Source organism: Sceloporus occidentalis, unplaced genomic scaffold (genome assembly GCF_023333645.1).
Source record: "Sceloporus occidentalis isolate IW3139 unplaced genomic scaffold, rSceOcc1.0.p SCAF_32, whole genome shotgun sequence".
Taxonomy (NCBI): Eukaryota; Metazoa; Chordata; class Lepidosauria; order Squamata; family Phrynosomatidae; genus Sceloporus; species Sceloporus occidentalis.
Window position 1 is genome coordinate 9,313,001 of NW_028317012.1, and position 22,151 is coordinate 9,335,151.

At 43.9% G+C, this 22,151-nt stretch overlaps 1 protein-coding gene across 1 annotated transcript; it reads right to left on the minus strand.

Annotated features, from left to right (window-relative positions):
• Positions 1-19,550: 19,550 nt before the first annotated feature.
• LOC149298631 (protein RD3-like) lies at positions 19,551-21,645 on the minus strand. The gene is made up of 2 exons (XM_089487379.1): positions 21,341-21,645; positions 19,551-19,857 (listed from the first exon to the last, which is right to left on the minus strand). Exons 1-2 carry the CDS (start codon positions 21,643-21,645, stop codon positions 19,551-19,553), a joined length of 612 nt encoding a protein of 203 aa, XP_089343505.1.
• Positions 21,646-22,151: the final 506 nt, after the last annotated feature.

Consider the following 22,151-nt stretch of genomic DNA (forward strand, 5'->3'; position numbering starts at 1 on the left):
TTGTTAGAGTGGCAAACGCAACGCACCAAACATAAAAATCCAACAGTTTTGAAACTGTCAGGTTGGTCTCTGTCTGCCAGACAGGAGCGATATTATATCATATATGTGTCTATTCTATCGGAGCAGATGGAGTTATGATTATCAGCAGTGCCTTCCCTCTGTTATGGGGACTTTCCTGAGGAGTTCCCCGGAAGGGGGAAGCAGTTTCTGACTGGGGAGGTCAGGAGTTTGATTGCAAGTTGCTGGTAAAATGGTGCCTAGATCTTGCTTGCGTCTCTTCTGGAGTTCTAAACGCTGTATTACAAACAAGCCTTACCAGTTTGAAGTGTGAAGTTAAGCCATTAGTGTTTTTTAAGCTTTTTTTTTTATGCATTTCACCTGTGATTTGAGGCTAATCACGCCTTAAGGTATTTAAGCCTCTTTACTACCTATGCAGGTTTGCTAAGATGCCTGCTCCTGTACTGAGGAGAAGTCTAAGAAGGCTCCAGCCAAATCTAAACAGGTTGTGGCAAACCGCCTCCATAATACCTGTAAGAAGGTATGTTCTGGCTGTCTCAATGCTATTGCAGGGTCTGAGTCTCCTAGAGAGAAGGAGGACTTTATGGCATCGAGATCAGAGATGCAGGCTACCTTCCAATAGCCTTCTACATTTGAGCTCCCGCATGTCTCTCGCAGAGCTTCGTCCTTTTGTTTGGAACCAGGGCTTTGTAATGCTCCCATCTGCCATCTTTCTGCTCAGATTCAGAGCAAGGTTTACCTGGGTCCGGAGTAGTAGAGGAAGAGAAAGGTGAAGTCTTGGATTGCGCCTATATCTATACTTTAATTGGAGCAGTCAGATTTGCCATGGACATTCCCCAGGAATAGGCCCCAGAGAAGGAGAACTAAGCAGGCTCCCTCCTTTCCTATTCACAAAGCTCTTGCTACCATAATTAAAGAGGAATGGGAACATCTGAATCGTAACTTGTACCTCTCCAAGAGAACAAGGAAGATCTTACTTTTTCCCTTGAGCAACTTCAGCTATGGGAATGCCTCTCAGGAAAATATCCGTATGTGTGCCAAAGCTTCTGTGGTGGCCAGCAGAATGCTATGGCCTCGTAGTTGGAGGGCAAAGACCGCCTTGAAATCACGTACGCTTAACCTACCTTTTTCAGGGAAAGTGCTCTCTGGCACCACAGAGTTCTAGCAGAGACAAAGTGCACAGAGAGAATATTCGACAGAGCATTTGACTGGTGCCCAAAGAGAGCCAACAGACACCAAGCCGCTCGGGGCAGCACTTTCAATTTCCACTTCCCCAAGCCCTCTGCATGACACGAAGCAGACAGTGGGAGGCCGACTAAGGGCATGCAAGGATTGCCGGGCAGCCTTTATGCAAGATGTATGGTGTGACAGTGAACCGGGCATGGTGGTGGATAACATATATATTTCTCAGAAAATACTGCAGTGCAATGTATTTGATAACCCCAGGGAGAATGGTTTGTTACCAACAAAATAATGGTAATGTTGTAGTTATGTTTGGGTCCCTGGGGTGGAGCATTTGCAGAGAAGGATCCATTTCACATTTAGTGTTGTGTGTGTAGTGTAGTGTAGTGTTTAAAAAAAACTATAAAAAAAATTAAAGACAAAAAAATTAGAGGAAGTTCTCTTCAGTGCTACTGCTGAAAAAGTAAAACTATGCACAACTGCACTGTGCTGTTGTGTGCAATCTGCCAAAGTGCTCAAGTTATTTAAATTATTAACTCAAGATTAACTATATTAACTAGCAGTATTTTATTTTTAATTTGAATTTACACGGTCCTAAGAGCCTAGCCTACTACTATGCTAAGCCTAAAGCTATATTCCTTAGTATTCTAGTCTAACTCTAGGTAGACGCTCTCAAGCCCACTAAGCTAAAGTGAGGTTAAATCAGATTCAGTATATGATTTATTAATTAATATTAAATTATATAGTTAGAATTACTTATATTATGGATTATAGCTAGAATATAGATTATGAATTAGAATTTATTATATTATGTTATATAATAAATATTAGAAGAATTACTTATATTATGGATTATAGATAGAAGAATATAGATTATGAATTAGAATTTAGAATTGCTTATATTATAGGTTATAAATTAGAATTTATATTATATTATGTTATATAATATATTATAGATTAAGATTAAAGATTAGAATTATTTTAGTACTACAGCTAGTACCTTGAAGCTTTGCTTAGTACAGTTGTTGTCATCACACAGTCAATCTTTCTTGAAAAGAAATTAGAAAATAAAATGTCACAGCAAAACAGTTAGCTTCACTGCTTGCTGAACAAAAACACACAGCACTTATGCAGCTGCACTCACTAGCCCAACAAGTTCACTTCACGGATGGACTGAGGTGAGCAAAACACTAAGGGTACTTTTAATAAAATTAAAATAAAATGTAAAATGAGAAAATCTTTGCAAAACAGTTAACGTCACTGCTTGCTGATCAAAAAAGAACACAGCACTTATGTGGCTGCACACTAGCCCAACAAGTTCACTTCACTGATGGACTAAGGTGAGCAAAACAAATGAAATAAAATTAAATATTATTAATTAAGAAAAATTGACTTGGTCTCTTGCTGTTGCTAAAACAAAGCACAAACTAAAGAGCTGCAGCAACAGTACTAATAAGATCAGCTGAACTATAAGCTAGTAGTAATTAATTATTAATTTTATTTATAGCTAATTAACTATTAAGCTAGCTAAAATGAATTATATATTACTAATATGATTTTAGATTAGACACTAGTAGATGTCTTGAATGTCTACAGTACACTCTACACTAGTATACTATAGTATATATATATATATATATATGGCTGACAAATATATATAATATTATAATGTATTAAATTATTATATATTCTATTAAATTATTATTTATAAATTCTATTATTTCATTTACCTAAGTGAAGACAGGACAGGCAGTAGGCAGTACCAGCCCAGGGCAAGGGCACCCCAGTGCCAGTGAGGCACAGTTGATGACAGACAGATCACAGAAGGACTGAAAAAAAATTAAATAAAAAAATGACTAAATTAATAAAATTATTAATTCAGTAGAACTGAACACAGTACACTGTGAGAAATGGCAGGCTGAGGCTTACCAGTCTCACACAGAACAGAACTATCTCTCTCTGTAACGCTCGGATACACCACAGCAGTGTTGCAAAAGCAGTCACAGCGAAAAATGAATGGATCTCTCAGGCAAGCTCTGGTCTTATAAAGGCGGTTTCAGAATTCAAAAAACAGCAGCACGTGTGGGGAAACTAGAGGTGAATCGGAGGAGGGTGAACCCAGTGCTCCCATTAACCCTTTCAATCCTGTCGTTGGGCCTAATGATCTTGAAATGCCTAGTGTGTCTGAACTTACAGGGGAGGAAAATATGTCTTTCGAGGCTCCAGATCTCAGTGAAGAGGACATAACTGAGAATAATTTTTGTAGTCCTATTTGCACTGTTAAAGAGGCTGTTTCTTCTACTCCCCGCAGACGCAAAACTTATAAAAGGAAAACTGTTGCTGCAAGGACTCCTATGGCGATTGGTTCTGTCAGGAGTACTACTCCTAGCACTCAAAGCAAACAAAAAAATAACTCTGGAAAATTGCAGACTGCACGACATCCTTTAGGGGCCTCAGGTCTTGTCTTGGCTTCTGACGGGACAATCTTAGGTAGAGAAAATCTTGCTCAGTATGAAAAACATTTAAGTGAACACAAGTCACTCCAATGTAAACGGCTACCTAATGAGTCTAAACATGTTTCTTTGATAAGCCAAAATGATTCTGAAAGAACCCCTAGCTCCTTTTCTAAACCCCTTGTCCTTGGCACGGTTCTGGTTTCTGATAAAGCTGAGGTAAAGAAGAAAAAGAAACCTGGTGCTCGCCAAGAGAAGATTATGACAGCCCATACAGAGGAGTCGCGCTACGTTTTGCCACCAGATTGTACCTATGCCTCTGATGGGACTGTAGTGAAACTTAAAGACCTACAGATTTATGAAAATATGTTGTGTACTGATTCTGACTAGTTACCTGTTCATGCCCTGTCTGTCTGATTTTCTGCATTAGGGACTGGAGTGTGCTGTTTTCAGCAGCTCCTTTTAGTGTGGTCCCTCTTCGTTTCAAGTTTTGTCGCGTCCTGAGTTCGCTCCTTAAAGAGGGGGTACTGTGACATTCTGCCCTGGTTTCCTGGCTCCTGTATTGTGCATTCAGGCTTTTTGGACTGTTCCTAGTTCAGCCTCTAGTGGCCGCTCTGCCTATGTTTCTGCTCTCCTCCTGTTGTTGTCACCTGGCCTCGTTACCTGCTGCCCTGCAGTATAAAGGGCTGTAGCTTCCTGCAAACTGGGCCTTGGCATTGTAGTAATAGGACGGTTTTGCCCTGGTCCTGTTCCTGAATTATTCCTGGCTTTCTTTTGTACCTGATTCTGTATTGCTCCTGCCTTCAGCCCTGCGAGTGGGCTTCTTGTCGTGTGCCCTGCGAGTGGGCTTCTTGTCGTGTGCCCTGCAAGTGGGCTTCTTGTCGTGTGCCCTGCGAGTGGGCTTCCTGTCGTGTGCCCAGCCTGAGGGCTTCCAGCAGCATGTCCAGTCCTGTGCTCTGCCAGTGAGCTTCCAGTCGTGTGCCCTGCCGGTGGGCTTCTATTTCAGCATCAGCCTTGCCAGTTCCAGTCCCGCGCTTCTGTCTGCTGTGTGCCTGTCTACCTTGCACCATGAATCGCAGTGTACAAACAGACAACGCTATCCCTGCACCGAGGCCCCTCGCTAACCTGCTTACCCAGTGTGTGACACCGGGCACCCATTTAGCCATCCTTCAGCAGCCCGAGTCATGTGGTGCACCCACCCCGTAAAAGGCTGTCTATTTTGCCAGTGCGAGCCACGGAGCTTTAACCGATGCGGCCCTGGCCGATACAGAAGCGAGCAGGGTCTCTCTCTGGCGACACGCCCCCGCAGCTGCCGCCAGAGGCTAGCAGGAGGGAGGGTGCGCTCACTGACTCGTCGCCATGGAGATGCGTCCCTCTCTTATTGCCGGACGACACTAGCTGGACGTAGGATGCGCTCCAGCGTTTGCCATGGCAAAGCGTTTCACTCGCTGACGTCATTTTGGCGCCAAATTTGAATATATTTAAATGCATCACTACCTGCAACCTTTGCTGAGGTATCAGTTGAAGTTTGTTTCGTATGCTCATGCGCTTCTCTAGTTTTGACCCTTCGTGTACCAGACCCTGTTTCGTGACTCCGACTATTGATACTTGCAGCCTGCCTTGAACCCTTACTTCGTGTCCTGACTCTGCTCCTGATTATTCCTACTGTACCTCGCCTGGATTTTTTTTGTGTGAATTGATTCCTGCTATTGGGAACCCTCTCGCTTACCAGCTCGTGTATTGACGTGACAGTAGACCACACTGTCTTTCGAAGATTTGCAAATAGCAATCAATCTTGTCCGCTGTACTTCTCTCTGGATCTCCGAGGCGTCGGTGCCTTCAGACAGGGCAAGGCTACTCCGGCCTCCCTTCGTTAACTCGGAGATCAGGGTCCCTTTAGATTTCTTGATGGCCATTTGTCTTCTAACCTCCAGCAATTCCTTCAAGGTGTTCCTCTTTAGGCCACTGTATTGTTGTGGTGGTGGTTTGATGTCTCAGTAACAAAGAAGCATCCCCCCACTGCCACCAAATTTCAGCACTGCCCTTTCGTGGTTTAACCCTTTCAGTGCTGGTGAGGTGAAGTGGGACTGCAATCTAATGGAGCTGTGCTGATACTGTGACTAGCCAGAGCATAGTGGCACAGTGCTAATATTGTCCTGAAAACAACAATAAGTTGTCATAGCAGCCCACCCCAATCATCAGATATAACTTTTTGAGGTAAAAACAGGAACTGAGTTTATTGGGAACAGCACAGATATTTATATACCCAAACATAATTAGATCAGGAGTAAAATCCTATTATCAGGCAGCCTCCATACAGTTCTATGGCCAGCAATGCCATTTGAAAAAGAGTCACTATTGCAAGGTGATCCTGAGGGAGCAGCGTCAATCCTGGAGAGCTCAGGTTCCAAGGATATTATGTTCCAAAAAGCAACTTGATCCGTTGTCGGGACCCTGAGCGACAGCACCAGAAATGTCCCCGTGAATAGTCCGCATTATAGCCAGCCAGTGGCTGGGTAAACTCTGGTTCTAAGAATGGGTAATAAAACCAGGTTTCACAAATGAGCTCCCTCTCTGTAGCCACCTGTGTGACTGACCATAAGCCCAGTATAACCCCAAAAGAGTGACGTGGTAGGGCAACAGAAATCCACAGCAACTCAGTTCACTCAGCCACGGTTCCTGTCCGCAGCACAGTTCCATGAATTTGCGACTAGGTCTCGGTCAGGTGCAGGTGATCCAACGGGTTGATAACAGAAGAGTGTGATTATATTTCTGTGGGAACAGGTAAACAGGGGAATAATAACTCCAAACAAGGTAAACAGTCCTCTGCACCCCTAGTTCCGTGATAAGGAGTACCATCCTGATGCATTGACAGGGGGCTGGCAACTGGCAAGCTAACCAAACTGAATCGATCCAAACATATCCTCTGACCCTGTTAGACCATCTACTGAACATGTTTGTCTTAAAACGCCTGATCTGGAACGCAAGACCCCTTGCTCCCACAGGACGTTGCTCCACTTTAGCCTCCCACAAGTCCGTTTTGATAGGCTCACCAGCTCTCCAATGTGCATGGCCCCAAAAAAGAAGGAAAATGCTAACCAAAACAGTGTAACATCAGTCACACTGGCACACGATAGGCAACAAGCCTTGTGCCAATCAGCCAACCTATACCCCTTTCTCCTGGTGGACCAAAAAATATTTTGTAATATCCTGTATACCAGAAACATTAAACCGGTAACTCAGGCTAGGCCCCGGATGCATCGCAAGACCATAATAACCACAAAAAACCCTGAAGACTACATCATCCTGGAAGCCACCAATGGAACTCTCCAGGCCATGTGGTCTGGGGCACCATTTCCTGAATCCACTGGGTCATGCTTCCAACCCAAGGCTCCATAGCTCTGCTGGACAGAGAACCCCTCTGCATCTGACCCTAGAGCCACCACCCTGAACCCCGCCCACAACAAACATGAAAGAACATTCTCCAGCACATTCTGAAAACCCGCAATGTGTTCTGCCCTAAACGTAATGATAAAGGTAACACAGCGGAGGACCAGCCGAATCACCAGGGAGATAAAGCAGTCAAGTTGTGCATCACCATTACCACCCCAAGTTATTGCAATGGAACACCACCCTAAATCTCTGCCACCACCAAGATAGGGAAAAGTTCCATAGGGAGGTTCAAATAAACTTAAAAACACCCCAGCAGGTGGTAGCAATCTGGGTGAACTGGAAGAAGCCAACATGGGGACTCCATGTCTGTTTTGGCCATTAATGCCCCCAAGCCTGGCAACCACACTATCCTAACATCAAACAATGGATGTGATGATATGATATGAATGATGGATAAGAAATTCTGCAGAGCTCCGCTACAATATCAAAGTTTACCAAACCCCCACAGGGGAAAAATTAGTGATGAATGAGCCGAATTTTTGCCAGCTCCTTCTCTGGAACCACCTCCATGGGTTAGACCTACCGATTCGGCAGAGAAGGGGAGTTGAATGTTATTCCCATGGTGGTCCAAGACCGGCTGTAAGTTCCTAAGGCTCAGCAGAACTTTGTGCTTCTGAAAAGGGATCCAAAAAGCCTCTTCAAAACCGTGATGCAGAATGTCTGCCACCTTGCAGTACCTATATCTGTTTAGCCAAGAGCCAATTGCGGTGATGTCCACTGGTGTCTTCCCCTTTCTGTCCCACTTCTGGCTTTCCCCCCTTTCCCTGTTTGAAGCAGCGAGGGACAGGGTGAGACCCTCAGCACCCTGTACATATGCGCTTAAAGTTACAACTTCCACCCTACTGCTGTTATACTGCTAACTGTCACGATCTCTCCCTCGATGCGGGCGGTCGGGTCCCCGATCACCGGCATCGAGGTGTCGCGGTCTCTCCCTCGGTGTCGGGTGTTCGTGGGCAGAGGACCGCTCACGAGCAGCCGTTACCGGGGGTGACGGATGTCTCCCTCGATGCGGACAGTCGGATCCCCGATCGCTGGCATCGAGGTTTCAAGGCGGTGTCTGGGGACATTGCTGCCGTCCGGCATCATGATGCCTGACGGAGCATTGATCCCCAGTATTCTGTACTTACCCGCTCCCGGTCCAGCGGCGTTCCTCCTGTCTGTATCAATGGGGGTGCGGCTGGACGGGTCTGGAGGCGGAGTTCTGGGAGACTGCCCAGAACTTTGATGATGCGGTCCAGAGGGCGGAGCTTGTAAGGGCGCCAGGTTAAAAAACCGAGGAAATGCTTCAGTCTGTACCCTGTTGTGGTCTATCCAGAGTTATTGCTACTGCTCGTTACTTTAGTTTTTGACCTCTGCCTGCCTGGCGATTCTTTGCCTAGCGATTCTGTACCTTCTCCTGTTTATCCTGGTTACCAGTTTTTTGGCTTGTCTGATTACCCGCTCTGTTACCGACTTGGCTCGTCTGATTACCCGCTCTGTTACCAACTTGGCTCTCCTGAGTACGTTACCTAAGTAAACCCGGCTCTGCTGCATTTTCCTTCTGGTTACTGCTGTCGGGGCTCCTGCACCTTGCACTCCAACTCGGCCCTTAATTTATGCACCTGCATCTGGCCTCCTTACTGTTGGAATCATCCCAGTCTCCACTCCCTGTCACTAAGGGTCTCCCTTGGTGTGGGCTTCGGAGCAGAAGAACTTCTGCGGTGAGTGCCTTGGTGTTCGTGGTCGTGACATAACAACAGGGTCATGGATCCCACTGAGTTGGGCAAGGTGTTATCTGCGCATGGTCAACTGTTGGAGTCCCATGAATCAAGATTCATGCAAGACACCCTTGATCAAATGGCCCGTGCTATGCAGGTCCTAGTTCATCGCTCTGATCCGGGTACTGGAGGACCGGTTCCCACGCCCTCCTCCTCCGCTATGGCTGAATCTTCGACATCGGCTGCCGTCTCTGGATCCTCTACTGTTCCTGTTAAATTACCGGCACCTAACAGACACAATGGAGATCCTGATTCCTATCGGGGGTTTTTGATCCAATGTCTCATCCAGTTTGTACTTTCACCTCATATGTTTTCGTCTGAAAAGGCTAAAGTGGGTTATTTGATGTCTCTGCTGACCGGGAAGGCCTTGGCTTGGGCTTCTCCATTATGGGAGAGGGACTCTCCTTTGATTTATAATTGCAGTTCCTTCATGTCAGCCTTCCGCAAGACCTTTGACGTTCCCGGCAAAGCCGCTACTGCCTCGCTCTCTCTGCTTCATGTTTCTCAAGGATCTCGTTCGGTAGCAGAATTTGCCATTGAATTCAAGACTATAGCAGCTGAAGTTAATTGGTCTAATGAAGCCCTAATAGCAGCCTTTTATGACGGTCTTTCGGAGAGATTGAAAGGTGAACTTTCTACTAGAGATCAACCTACTGATTTGGAGGACTTTATATCTTTGGCCCTATGATTAGATAACAGGATCAGAGAAAGACGATCCCAAAAGGCCAAAAATTTTGAACAAGTGTTTCACCGTTCTCCTTCGTATGTCCCACCCTCTGGAAATGCCACTTCGAATACCTCAGTGGAAGAACCTATGCAACTAGGAGCTGCCAAACTTACTCCGGCAGAGAAGACCCGGCGTAGAACCGAGGGGCTCTGTTTGTACTGTTGACTGAGGGGCCACTTCGTTCATTCGTGTAGAAAGACCGGAAAACTTCCACACCCAGTTCAAGTAAAGGAGCATTGTCTGGGTGAAGCTACGTCTGCTCCTTCTAAAGACTGTTTGCTTGTTCCTGTGTCCTTAAAAATTTCCACTTCGGCCATGATTGACTCTGGGGCCGCTGGCTCCTTTATTGACCAAGCTTTTGCCCGTCTGTTACAGGGTCACCGTACCCAAGGCTGGGTCCCCTGTTTGAGGGCTGAGGAATCACCAGTCAGTCCCTCATACGGATAGCACTCAGCTATCCACGGATCAGTCAGACCACCATTCGTAGTAAACCAAGAAGAACTCTCTTTATTACAAACACACAGAATTTATATACAATCTCAATGCAATGTGTACCGAACCCAACCCCCAATCCCATCAGCCACATCCCATCACAAATCCCATCAGTATACAGGGGATGTATCAGGTGAGGGGATTACAGAATACAATGGGTTCCCTCACCTGTGTTATCCCCCCTGTAGTGCGGTTGCCGTCTGGGCAGACAGGGCTGTGTTGGCTGCTTAAGAGCCCCAGCCAGATTATAGGATTGTCTCTTTGAAGGCTGGAGCTGAAGCCACATCAGTCTCTGGGCCGGTTACCCAATAATACACAATCTAAAATATTACCGGGTCACGGTATACGGAATCGAACAGAAAAGTGCTCCGTGACCCGGCTAAACTTCATATGACACATGAGCCAGCTAGCCTGGCCCTGTCACACCGTCTTCACAGGATTCCGCTCCTCCAGGTGACTCCTCCTATTGCTATTACGGCCATTGATGGCAGGCCTCTTCATCCCTCCTGTATTACGTTGCAAACCTCTCCACTTCTGCTTTCAGTTGGATTTTTGCATCAAGAATCTATTCGGCTTCATGTTATCTCCTCTCCTAGATGTCCTGTTGTTTTGGGTCTCCCTTGGCTTCGTAAGCATGACCGTTCTATCGGCTGGCAGTCAGGAGATAGTCTAGCTTGGAGTCCTAACTGTGTTCATTCCAGCCTCTCCTCCGTGACAATCAAGGATACCTCCGTTTCCTCGGTTTCTACCTCCTCCATGTCTTGGATTTACCAATCGTATATGGATGTTTTTGATAAAAAACAAGCGGAGGTTCTACCTCCCCACCGTCCTTATGACTGTCCTATAAATCCCCCGAGAGGACGTACGTACCCGTTGTCTTTGCCTGAATCTCGAGCGCTGAAAGATTATATTAAAGAGAACTTGAAAAAAGGTTTCATTAGAAAATCTACTTCCCCTGCAGGGACCGGATTTTTTTTCATATCCAAAAAGGTTGAGACCATGTATAGACTATCGTGGATCGAATCAAATTACAAGTAAGAACAAATATCCATTACCCCTCATTCCTGAACTATTCAATAGACTCAGGGGTTCTGTTGTTTTCACGAAACTAGACCCCAGAGGTGCCTATAACTTGATTCGGGTACAAGAAGGGCATGAGTGGAAGACTGCTTTTAACACACGCATGGGACATTACGTGATGCCCTTTGGGCTCTGCAATGCTCCGGCAGTCAAGAATTTATTAATGACATTTTCAGAGACATTTTGTTACAATTTGTCATTGTCTATTTGGATGATATATTAATTCACTCTCCTGATTTGCTCCCCCATCGCAATCATGTTTGCATTGTGCTGCAGCGGTTACGTCAAAATCGTTTGTACGCTAAATTGGAGAAATGCGTTTTCGAGGTCCCTAAAGTGTAATTTTTGGGCTACATCATATCGAACTCTGGTTTTGAAATGGATCCACAAAAGCTCTCGGCCATTTCTGAGTGGCCTCAGCCACAGGCCTTAAAACCACTCCAAAGATTTCTAGGATTTGTCAATAACTACAGAAAGTTAATTAGGGCTGCAACTAACGATTATTTTCATAATCGATTAGTTGGCCGATTATTTTTAATCGATTAATCGGATAGAAAAAATGAATGTAAATTTTTCATTTATTTAAAATAATGTAATAAACAAATTATATTAAATACAAACAGCATAATAAAAAAACTTTGATAAAATGCATTTCTTGCCTTTATTTCGCAACCAGCCCCCCCAATTTATGCACGTTTGAGCCCAGGCTTGCCACGCTGCCTCCCAGACATGCCACGCTGCCTCCCACATATGCCACTCCACGCTGCCCCCTACATATACCACTCCACTCTGCCTCCCACATATGCCACTCCACGCTGCCTCCCACATATACCACTCCACACTGCCTCCCACATATACCACTCCATGCTGCCTCCCACATATACCACTCTGCCTCCCACATATGCCACTCCACGCTGCCTCCCACATATGTCACTCCACTCTACCCCCACATATGCCACTGTGCCTGATACACCTTATACCCCGATACACCACTCCATCCTCCCTAGACATGCCACACTGTCTCCCAGACATGCCACACTGCCCTCCCCACATATGCCACTCCACTCTACCCCCAGATAAGCCACTCCACTCTACCCCCAGATATGCCACTGTGGCCCCAGATCTGCCTTATACACCCTGATACACCACTCTGTCTTCCCCAGACATGCCACACTGCCCTCCCCACATATGCCTTATATACCCTATATGCCTTATATCCCCAGATATGTCACTCCGTCCTCCCCAGATATGCCTTATACCCCCCAGATATCTCATAGTCCCCTCATAGAGTCACAGACCATACTTTTATAAATAAGTACTGGGTTAATCTTCCCTGCCCCCAGGATTTAGATTCCCCTTAGTTTGCCCCCCTTTATCTCTAACTGCACCTTAAGTTAACTTTAATAAATTAATAAAATTAACCCTCAGTCCTCCTCATTAAATTAACCCTAAACACCCCATTAACCATAACTGCCCCTAAATTAACCCTAAAGACCCCATCAACCACAGCATCCCCTAAATTAACCCTAAAGACCCCATGAACCACAACAGCCCCTAAATTAACCCTAAACATACCATTAACCAAAACTGCCTCAAATTAACCCCAAACACCCCATTAACCACAGCTGCTCCTAAATTAACCCTAAACACACCATTAACCATAGCTGCCCCTAAATTAACCCTAAACACCCTATTAACCATAGCTGCCCCTAAATTAACCCTAAACACCCTATTAACCATAACTGTCCCTAAATTAACCCTAAACACCCCATTAACCATAACTGCCCCTAAATTAACTCCCACCTCTGGTGTGAGTCAGACTAAACGGATTATATAACGAGGGGTATTTTTCAGAGCGTTTGCTCTGAAAAACCCCTCATTTAATAATCGATAAAAATCGATTCAACTAATCGATAATGAAATTCGTTGGCAACGATTTTCATTATCGATTATTATCGATTTTATCGATTAGTTGTTGCAGCCCTAAAGTTAATTCATAACGTCTATACGATTGTCGCGCCGCTCACGTGTATGACTAAGAAAGGGGCTGACTGTCGTATTTGGTCTGAAGAGGCGATCCAAGCATTATCTCTGTTGAAACAAGCATTTGCTTCTGCGCCAGTTTTGAGACATCCTGATGCTACGAAACCGTTTGTGATAGAAGTTGATGCATCTGAAGTGGGGGTCGGAGCTGTATTATCTCAAAGAAGGGAATTTACTGATAAACTTCATCAATGTGCTTACTTTTCTAAGAAGTTCTCCACTGCTGAATCTCATTATGATGTTGGGAATCGAGAACTTTTGGGCATTATCATGTCCCTTCAGGAATGGAGACACCTACTTGAGGGTGCCAGGAACCCTATCACAATTCTAACGGATCACAAGAACTTGGAATATTTGAGTAGAGCGAAACGACTCAACCCTCAGCAAGCCAGATGGTCGCTTTTTCTCTCCAGATTCCAATTTATAATTTATTTTCACCCTGGTTCTAAGAACATTAAAGCGGATGCTCTTTCTAGGCAATTTGATACTGTTTCTAATTCCAAACCGACTCCTGAACCCATCCTGGCTCCTTCCCAGATCGTCGCCACTACTCAGGTTCACAGTAGATGACCTTATTTGTTACCGTTGCCGATTGGGAAGAAGTGTTGAGTTGGGCCCACTCGTTTTTGCCTTCGGGACACCCTTGTGAGCGACGTACTAAAGAAATTGTTGGACGTCAGTTTTGGTGACCTACCATGAATAAGGACTGTATGGAGTTTGTAGCTGCCTGTATTTCTTGCACCACTGCTAAAAGTACCCTTTCCAAACCTATGGGGTTACTCCAACCTTTGCCAGTTCCTTCACACCCATGGACTCACCTGGCAATGGATTTTATTGTGGAGCTGCCACCATCCTAAGGCTACACTGTTATTTTAGTCGTGGTAGATCGATTCTCTAAGATGTCCCATTTTGTTCCTCTTAAAAAGTTACCTTATGCTCCTGAATTTATACCGGTTTTTGTCAGGGAGATTATTCATCTTCATGGCATTCCTCAGCACATCGTATCGGATAAGGGGGTCCAATTTACAGCTTTGTTTTGGAAGACCTTCTGTAACACCATACGAATATCCCTTGCATTTTCTTCGGCGTACCATCCCCAGACTGATGGCATTACGGAGAGAACCAACCAATCCTTAGAACAATTCCTGAGATTATTTGTGGGGGACCATCAAGATGATTGGTCTCAGTTACTACCCTGGGCTGAATTTGCCAGAAATAATTTGATTTATGAAGCCTCCAACGTTTCTCAGTTTTTCTGTAATTATGGTTACCACCCTACTGTGTTACCTGACTCTTTTAAATCTTCCTCTGTCCCTGCGGTGGATCATTATGTTTCTAAATTGCCTCCCTTGTGGTATTCTGTACGTTTAGCTCTGTCGCTGAGACTTATAAGCGCCAAGCTAATCGGCATCGTCGGTTAGCCCCTTCCTATGCTATTGGTGATAGAGTATGGCTATCCACAAGAAACATTAAACTTAAGGTCCCTTCCATGAAGCTAGCTCCTGGATACATTGGTCTGTTTCGTATTGGCCGTAAGATTAACCCAGTTACTTACCAGTTACAACTTCCCTCTTCTCTCCGGATTCCTCGTTCATTTCATGTTTCTTTACTTACCTCTGGTATGTAATAGATTCACTAAATATACTCCCAGTCCTCATTCCATAATTGTAGACTCTCAGGAGGAGTATGAGATCCAAGCCATTATCGACGCTAAAAGAATTCGTAATTCATTACGTTACCTGGTTCATTGGAAAGGTTATGGTCCTGAGGAGAGATCTTGGATTTCTCATAGAGATCTTCATGCTCCAACGTTGCTCAAACGTTTCTATAAGAAATTTCCTGATAAACCCGGGAATTGTTGGCCTACGGCTGGCCCTCGAGAGGGGGGTAATGTCACGATCTCTCCCTCGGTGTTGGGTGCTCGCGGGCAGAGGACCACTCGCGAGCAGCCGTTAACGGGGGTGACGGATGTCTCCCTCGATGCGGACGGTCGGGTCCCTGATCGCCGGCAATGAGGTTTCAAGGCGGTGTCTGTGGACATTGCTGCCGTCCGGCATCATGATGCCCGACGGAGCATTGATCCCCAGTATTTTGTACTTACCCGCTCCCGGTCCAGCGGTGTTCCTCCTGTCTGTATCAATGGGGGTGCGGCTGGATGGGTCCGGAGGCGGAGTTCTGGGAGAACTTCTGCGGTGAGTGTCTTGGTGTTCGTGGTCATGACACTAACAGTAGCCTGCTGGACAGCCACGTCATTATGACTAACCACAGTCTTATGCCCATTTGATCCTGACTCTTGGACAGGTGAACCACCAGCCATTGGCAGAACTGCTTATTATATCTCCACCAACCCAGACCCCAGGCATTACATATGAGGTCAAGCCAATCACTTTTCTGATGCCTTCTCACCAATAACATTGGCCAATATTTTCCTGTACTGGTACTTCTCTTGTCTGGAGGAGTTTCATCTTCCAGAGGCAGGAGGGGAAACTTTCTGCTTAACGTGAAAACCCAGTGGCCCTGACCAGCAAATGTACGCAGGGCGTGCACTACCTCAGCAACCGCCTGAGTCAAGCACACCATTGACTCAGAGCCACCACGACCAACCCCTGCACCACCTCACTGGTACTCTCTCCTGTGTCACCACTAACCAAAGGTCACCCCTGCCCCCATGCAGTGGGTCTGAGTCCCCACTCACCCTGAACAATGCCTTCCCGCAAGATATGCCAGACAGGTATATATGCACCAACCGGGACCTGTAAAGAAGACACAGGTGAATTCCTAGCCCTCCCCTTGAAATAGTAGGCCTAATGCCAGGACTCGGCAAAAGTTACATGTCAGTTACATAGTACATAGTGCTATCAAGGGGAAAAATCCCAGATTTCTCCTTGGATCAAGAAGCTCTAAAATATTAATTCTATTTATAGACCCGTATGTCATGCCTTTCTAAAAAAATATCCAGACCCCTTTTGAAGGCATCTAATGTATTTGATAACACCACCTCCCTTGGCATTGAATTCCATACCTTTATTGTCCTTAATGTAAAGAATCCCTTCCTTTGTAGTCTATGAAATCACCGCTCTTCCAGTCACAGAGGGTGACCTCTTGTTCTTTGTACATTTCTGTTAATGAACAGGTCACTGAATAGCTCTTTATATTGTCCTTCATATATTATATAATCTTATCATATCCCCTCTAAGAAGCCGTTTTCCAGTGAATATAATAATATAGTTTTAACTTTTTTAGTCTCTCTCTAGTATCTTCCAATCCCCTTATTAATTTTGTAGCCCTCCTTTGCACTTTTTCTAGTTTCATAATGTCCTTTTTAAGGAATGGTGCCCAGAATTGTACCGCATATTCTTACCATTGCCCTGTAAAGAGGCAAGATGATATCCTCCTCCTGTGAATCAATGCCTTGTTTTATGCATGCCAAAACCTTATTGGCCCTTATAGCTACTTGCTGGCATTGTTGTTAAGTCTTTTGTCTACCATTATTCTTAAGCCCTTCTCATTGGTAGTTTTCACCAAGGATATTCCATTAATAGTATAGGTTGCATTTGTATAATTTTTACCATAATGCATAACTTTCCATTTATCTATGTGGGGCTGCCATGACTCTCCTCACCATCAGAAGACCCACTCTTACACTTCTCCAGGGACAGCCTCCATCTGTGGGACACCAGAGGCAAGCGTGAAACCCTTTGTTGCTTGCCCTGCAGCCCACTTACCTCCTCTGGAAGGATCATGGAGAGTTGCAAGGGCTGCCCTGGAACTTCTGACAGCCTGGGGTTACTGGATCCTTCCATTGCAGGCCTCGCTGTGGCCATGACTTATGCTCCCGCCAGAGGCCTGATTGGGCAAAGTGGGCTGCACACACGGCTCGTGCACACCTCAGTGCCTGCACTCCTGCTCCAATAGCGGACCTGAGCACCTGCTCCTGGGTTCAATATGGCGAGTGGACGTGAATGACGCCTCCGTGCCTTCCCTCCAGCAGCAAAACCTCCAAGGAAGCCTGGAGCTGCCTGGCATCTTCCACCTGAGCCTCAGCCCTCAGGGCTGCCTGGATCCCCTCCACATCCATCCCTTAGGCATCACTCACACTCCAGTAGCACACAGAAACTGCTACTGAAGAGGTAAAGTAAAATGACTCCTGAGGTAGGGGAAAAACTACCCTAAATAACCTAGCTCCCACAGCCCTCCATTTCCACTCACATGCTCCCCCACACTCATACTGTCCGCCCATCTATGCCTCTGCCAGAGATCTAATCAGTTTGTCCACTTAAGCATCACTTACTACAGAGTTCCAAACTGCCTTTGGAATCAACATCAGCACAAGCATTGTGCATTGGGAGCTTCATAAAATGGGTTTCCATGGCTGAGCAGCTGCACACAAGCCAAAGTTTATTATGTATAGTGTCAAATGTCAGCAGGAGTGGTGTAAGGCATACTGCCACTGAACTCTGGATTGGTGGAAGCCTGTTCTCTGAAGTAATGAATCATCCTTCATTGGAAGTCTGATAGATTAATCTAAATTTGGCAGATGCCAAGTACCGAAATACATAGTATCTACTGTAAAGTTTGGTAGAGGAGGGATAATGGTCTGTAACTGTTTTTCAAGGTTTAGGGTAGACCCTTAGTTACAGTAAAGGAAAATGCTAATACTACACTATGCAAAGACATTTTAGACAGTTGTATGCTTCCAACATTGTGGCAGCCATTTGGGAAGACCCTTTCCCATGACTGTGTTCATGTGCACAAAGTTTAAAAACATGGTTTGATAAGTTTGATGTGGAGAAACTTGAGTGATGTGCACAAAGTCCTACCTTAACTACATTTGACACCTTTGGAATGAAATGGATTGCTAATTGCTTTTTTGACCAAATGGATACACTCCCAAATCCCACAGACACACTTGCAAATCTTGTGGATAGCCTTCCCAGAAGAGTAATAGCCATGGTTTCAGAATGCTGTGTCCAAGAAGCCCATATACGTATGGTGGTCAGGTGTCCATAATGCATTTGACTCTTTCCTTTCTCCTCATCTCACATGCTTGAAGGATAGGGGTTCAACCTGACATTTCTCCTGCTATCTGCCTACCACCAGTGAGCTGCCACGCTGGTCCCATGTTGGTAGTCTAACAAGAACTGCTATGTGAATTTATAGAGAATGCTCCCATTGATTTCAACAGGAGTCAATGATTGGCTGCTTTAATCAGTAGTGAGAAAACACACACCACAGAGCGGGCATTGTTCTGGAGTACACAAGATGCAGCTTCTCCTAAAAGTAATTTAATTTTTATTTGTTTGCAGGTTGAAAAATTCATTTTAAATTACTTGCAGATGACAAATCTGCAGCAGTTATACTTTTGATATATACTTATACTTTTGATATATAATTATTTTAATATTAAAATATTGCTTTACATATTTTGTACAATGACATTTGGGTAATGCTTATTTGTATTGTGTTTTATATTACATATATAGTTACAGTGCACATTAATGAACATAAATTAATAATTTCACAAATATACAGGTATATATTTGCATACAAATGTATGATAAAAAGTGAATGATAAAGCTGCAAAGCAAATCCATGCTATTTTACTGCATCCTTTTGATACCATATGAAATATAGTAGCAGTATAGTCAATCCAAACTGTCGCAAAAAATAGCAAATATTGTGTTCATTTGCTAGGTGAGATACTCATCAAATATAGCAATTTAATTAAGTCAACGTAATGCAATTAGTGCCCTTTGGCATGTGAACACTAGAGTAGGATGTCTGTACATCTGAGTGAGAAGAGCCAAGTGCATGAAACAAATGTATAATCAACAGGTTCTGTGCTCCAGAAATGGGATAAATGAGCTAAATGGGATTTTTTAGATGCATCAGCAAAACCACTCTATTTACTAAAACAAAGCTCAGTAATAACTGTGATCTGTAGAGAAACACATGAGCTGTTGAAATGGAGAGATCATTTCCCTTTCCAAATCTCTATATTTCATTGATGATATATGAATACCTCTTAATTTGTATTTTTATTAGCCATCAATACAAGCTCAGTATCTTTGTGACATCAGTCCCACACAAGAGGTACTGATATTGTTAGAGTCAGTGCCTCTGCTGGAAAAAAAGGCACATCAGCAAAACTGCACACAACTGGTAGTGGTAGCAATCTAACCAATTGAGGACATGTAGTAAAAATTCATATTTTTCAATCCTATTTTTAGGTTTTGTGCTTTAGATATAACATGTTCCCTAAATACCATATGCAGGCTGTAAGGATCTGGGTACCCAGTATTTGGAACATGTCTGTGCAGGAAATTAGTTATGCAAATTATATCCTCAGTGTACCTCCCCTGTGGTGCTGAACTCTGGCATACTCTTGCTTCTTGCTCTTCCAGATGCAGCCAGTTCACTCTCTGTATCTGAGCCATGGGTATCTTCTAGCTGGAAGGGGTTGACCCGAAGACGAGGTGGCTTAAAGCTGAATGTTGCCAAACTTTTGGCTCTTCTCCTTTTCTCCCATGGTCCCTCCAGCTTCTTTTTCTGTTGCTCTTCCTCCTGAACCACAAAATCATGAAGTACCGAGCGGAAAAGACGTGGGATCTCAGCACCCTCTGGCTCAAACTCTAGCATCAACCTCCTGAACCTGTTCAAGTGGAAAGTATCAGGAAGAAATCAAAAGAAATCTAGACCCTAAAATATAAACTATATCATGTTTAGTTGCCTCCCTAGTTTTCATGGCACCATGTCAGTTTTGGGGCACTGTCCTGCTTTCCTGGGCAGCTACCTGTATTGTAGCCCACTGACCTTTATGATCTGATATGCATGATTGTACAACAGTTTATTAAAGCCTTGTGGCAAAAGCTGATATGTCCGAATCGGCTCAGAAGGAATATTAACTGTAAATACAAGATAAGTTAGTGAATATTTGAAAAGCATGAGCAAATGGTGCGAGGGAGCATGCAATCCATATTTGTGCCAGAGAAGTTTAGATCTCCCTTTTGTCATTGGTGGTTGAATAACATGTTTCACTGGCGTAGTCAGCCTTGGCCTGAAAAAACATGTTTCAATGTACAAAACAGTAGATCTCCCTGATCATTTTTTTTCAGGACACTAACATTTTGTTTTCTCACACCACTGCATTGCAATTTAAAGGTGTTATATTTGAGCCATAGTCAGAGCTGTATCTCGTCCTAGGCTATATGTATTTTAATTAATGAATTGAATTAATGAATTTGAGCCATGACAACAGCAGATCCCCTTTAAGTTACTGATTGTTGTTGATTGGCTCAGACAGCCTTTGTTAAAGTTAGGGTTTGTAGCTGTCTGGAGACCCAGGCAGACCAGCAGCAACCAATAGGAGCCGCTATAATGCATGCACAGTGCCAATGTCTCTCAATACTGCCTCACACTGATCGTGAGGGTAATATGGGCAAAGAAGACAGCTGGGTGAGTAAAAAAGGAGAGGCCTATTTGGTAATTTCACAGACCAGATCCATAGATTTAGAGTAAAAAATAACTAAAATAAAAAAAACTGAAAAAGTGGATGTACATGATCCAATTTTAACCGCTATATGTAAAAAAAAACCCATGGCATTTGAGGTGTTTCCAAAATCAGGACGAATACCTAACCTGGTGCCACTACAGGGAACAATAGGTGTTACGTTTCTTAGTTTACATATAATTATGCTTTCTGTCTCAAATGAGAACGCTAAAAGTTGTAATGATAGTTCAATTTATATGTAGACAGGTGTCCACATGGGTATACGAACATATCCAAAGCCCTTTGTGAGCTAAGACAAATTATTGCATAATAGCCATGTTAAACTGCTTAATCAGATTAAGCATAATAACCCAACTACACTGTCTAAACTGTAAATTGTCTAAATAGTGCTGGAAAATGCATTGCTCGCTATTCAACCTGTCCAAATTCAAATATGGGTGCAATCTGCTTTTTCATGATATCTACTTTTTGGCTATATTGGGCTATATCGAGCCCAATATATTTATATAGGCCCCTGAATTAATTATGTTTAATTGAGACTAACACAATAAAATATTATTTTCGTGTTATTAACGGAGAATTAAAGAATACATCATCTGAATTTAGGGTGGGGATACTATAGTACCTGAGTATAACAGGTCCACACTGCGATGGAGAGATTTTGGAGCAAATATCCCTTAATTCCAGCTCATCTCCTGGACTAAGTTCAAAGCTTTGGCGTGGAAAAGACGCCAGCCACGTGTAGTCCACTCCACTTTTGACACGACGATACTCAATTAGACGTTCTCGTTGCTGTCTCTCTGAGCGCTTTATGTGAGAGCCTAGTTCTAACATCAGGGTCTCTGTGACTAACTCTGCACTGCTTCGTGGTGCCAGCTTCATTACAGATCCTTCTGCATCATTCCAGCCAAAGAGACCTGCCAGGAACATGCTGAACTCCTAAAGAAAAACAAAACATACTCACATCTATAGATACTATATTATGCTAGCAGAAGAAAAACCTCAACACCAGGACATCATCATTTCTCTACTCATCTGAGGTTTTTCTGACTCAATGCAAGAAAACTGGCATGAATAATTTCTGGTGTTGCTTTTATAATTGTTTTTTTTTTATATATTTTATTTTGTTACAATAAGTCACTTTTTGTTTCACCAATATAACATAAAAGGTTGGTATTATAATATTGCCAGGAAAACCACTCACTAACCTACATTTATCATAGTTACACAAGAGTGTTTTAAACCACTGTTTTCACTGTTATCCAGTCCACGATTGCATAATATTGCTTCATAGATAGATTGTGCAATTTACTAGGGTATACATATATAGTTACACCTTGTCTTTATAAATTTGGGTAGAACTGCCATTTTTAAAGAAACATAAGAATTACCAAAGAGTATCAAAGATGCCCTTCAATAAACTGAAACTATCAAGC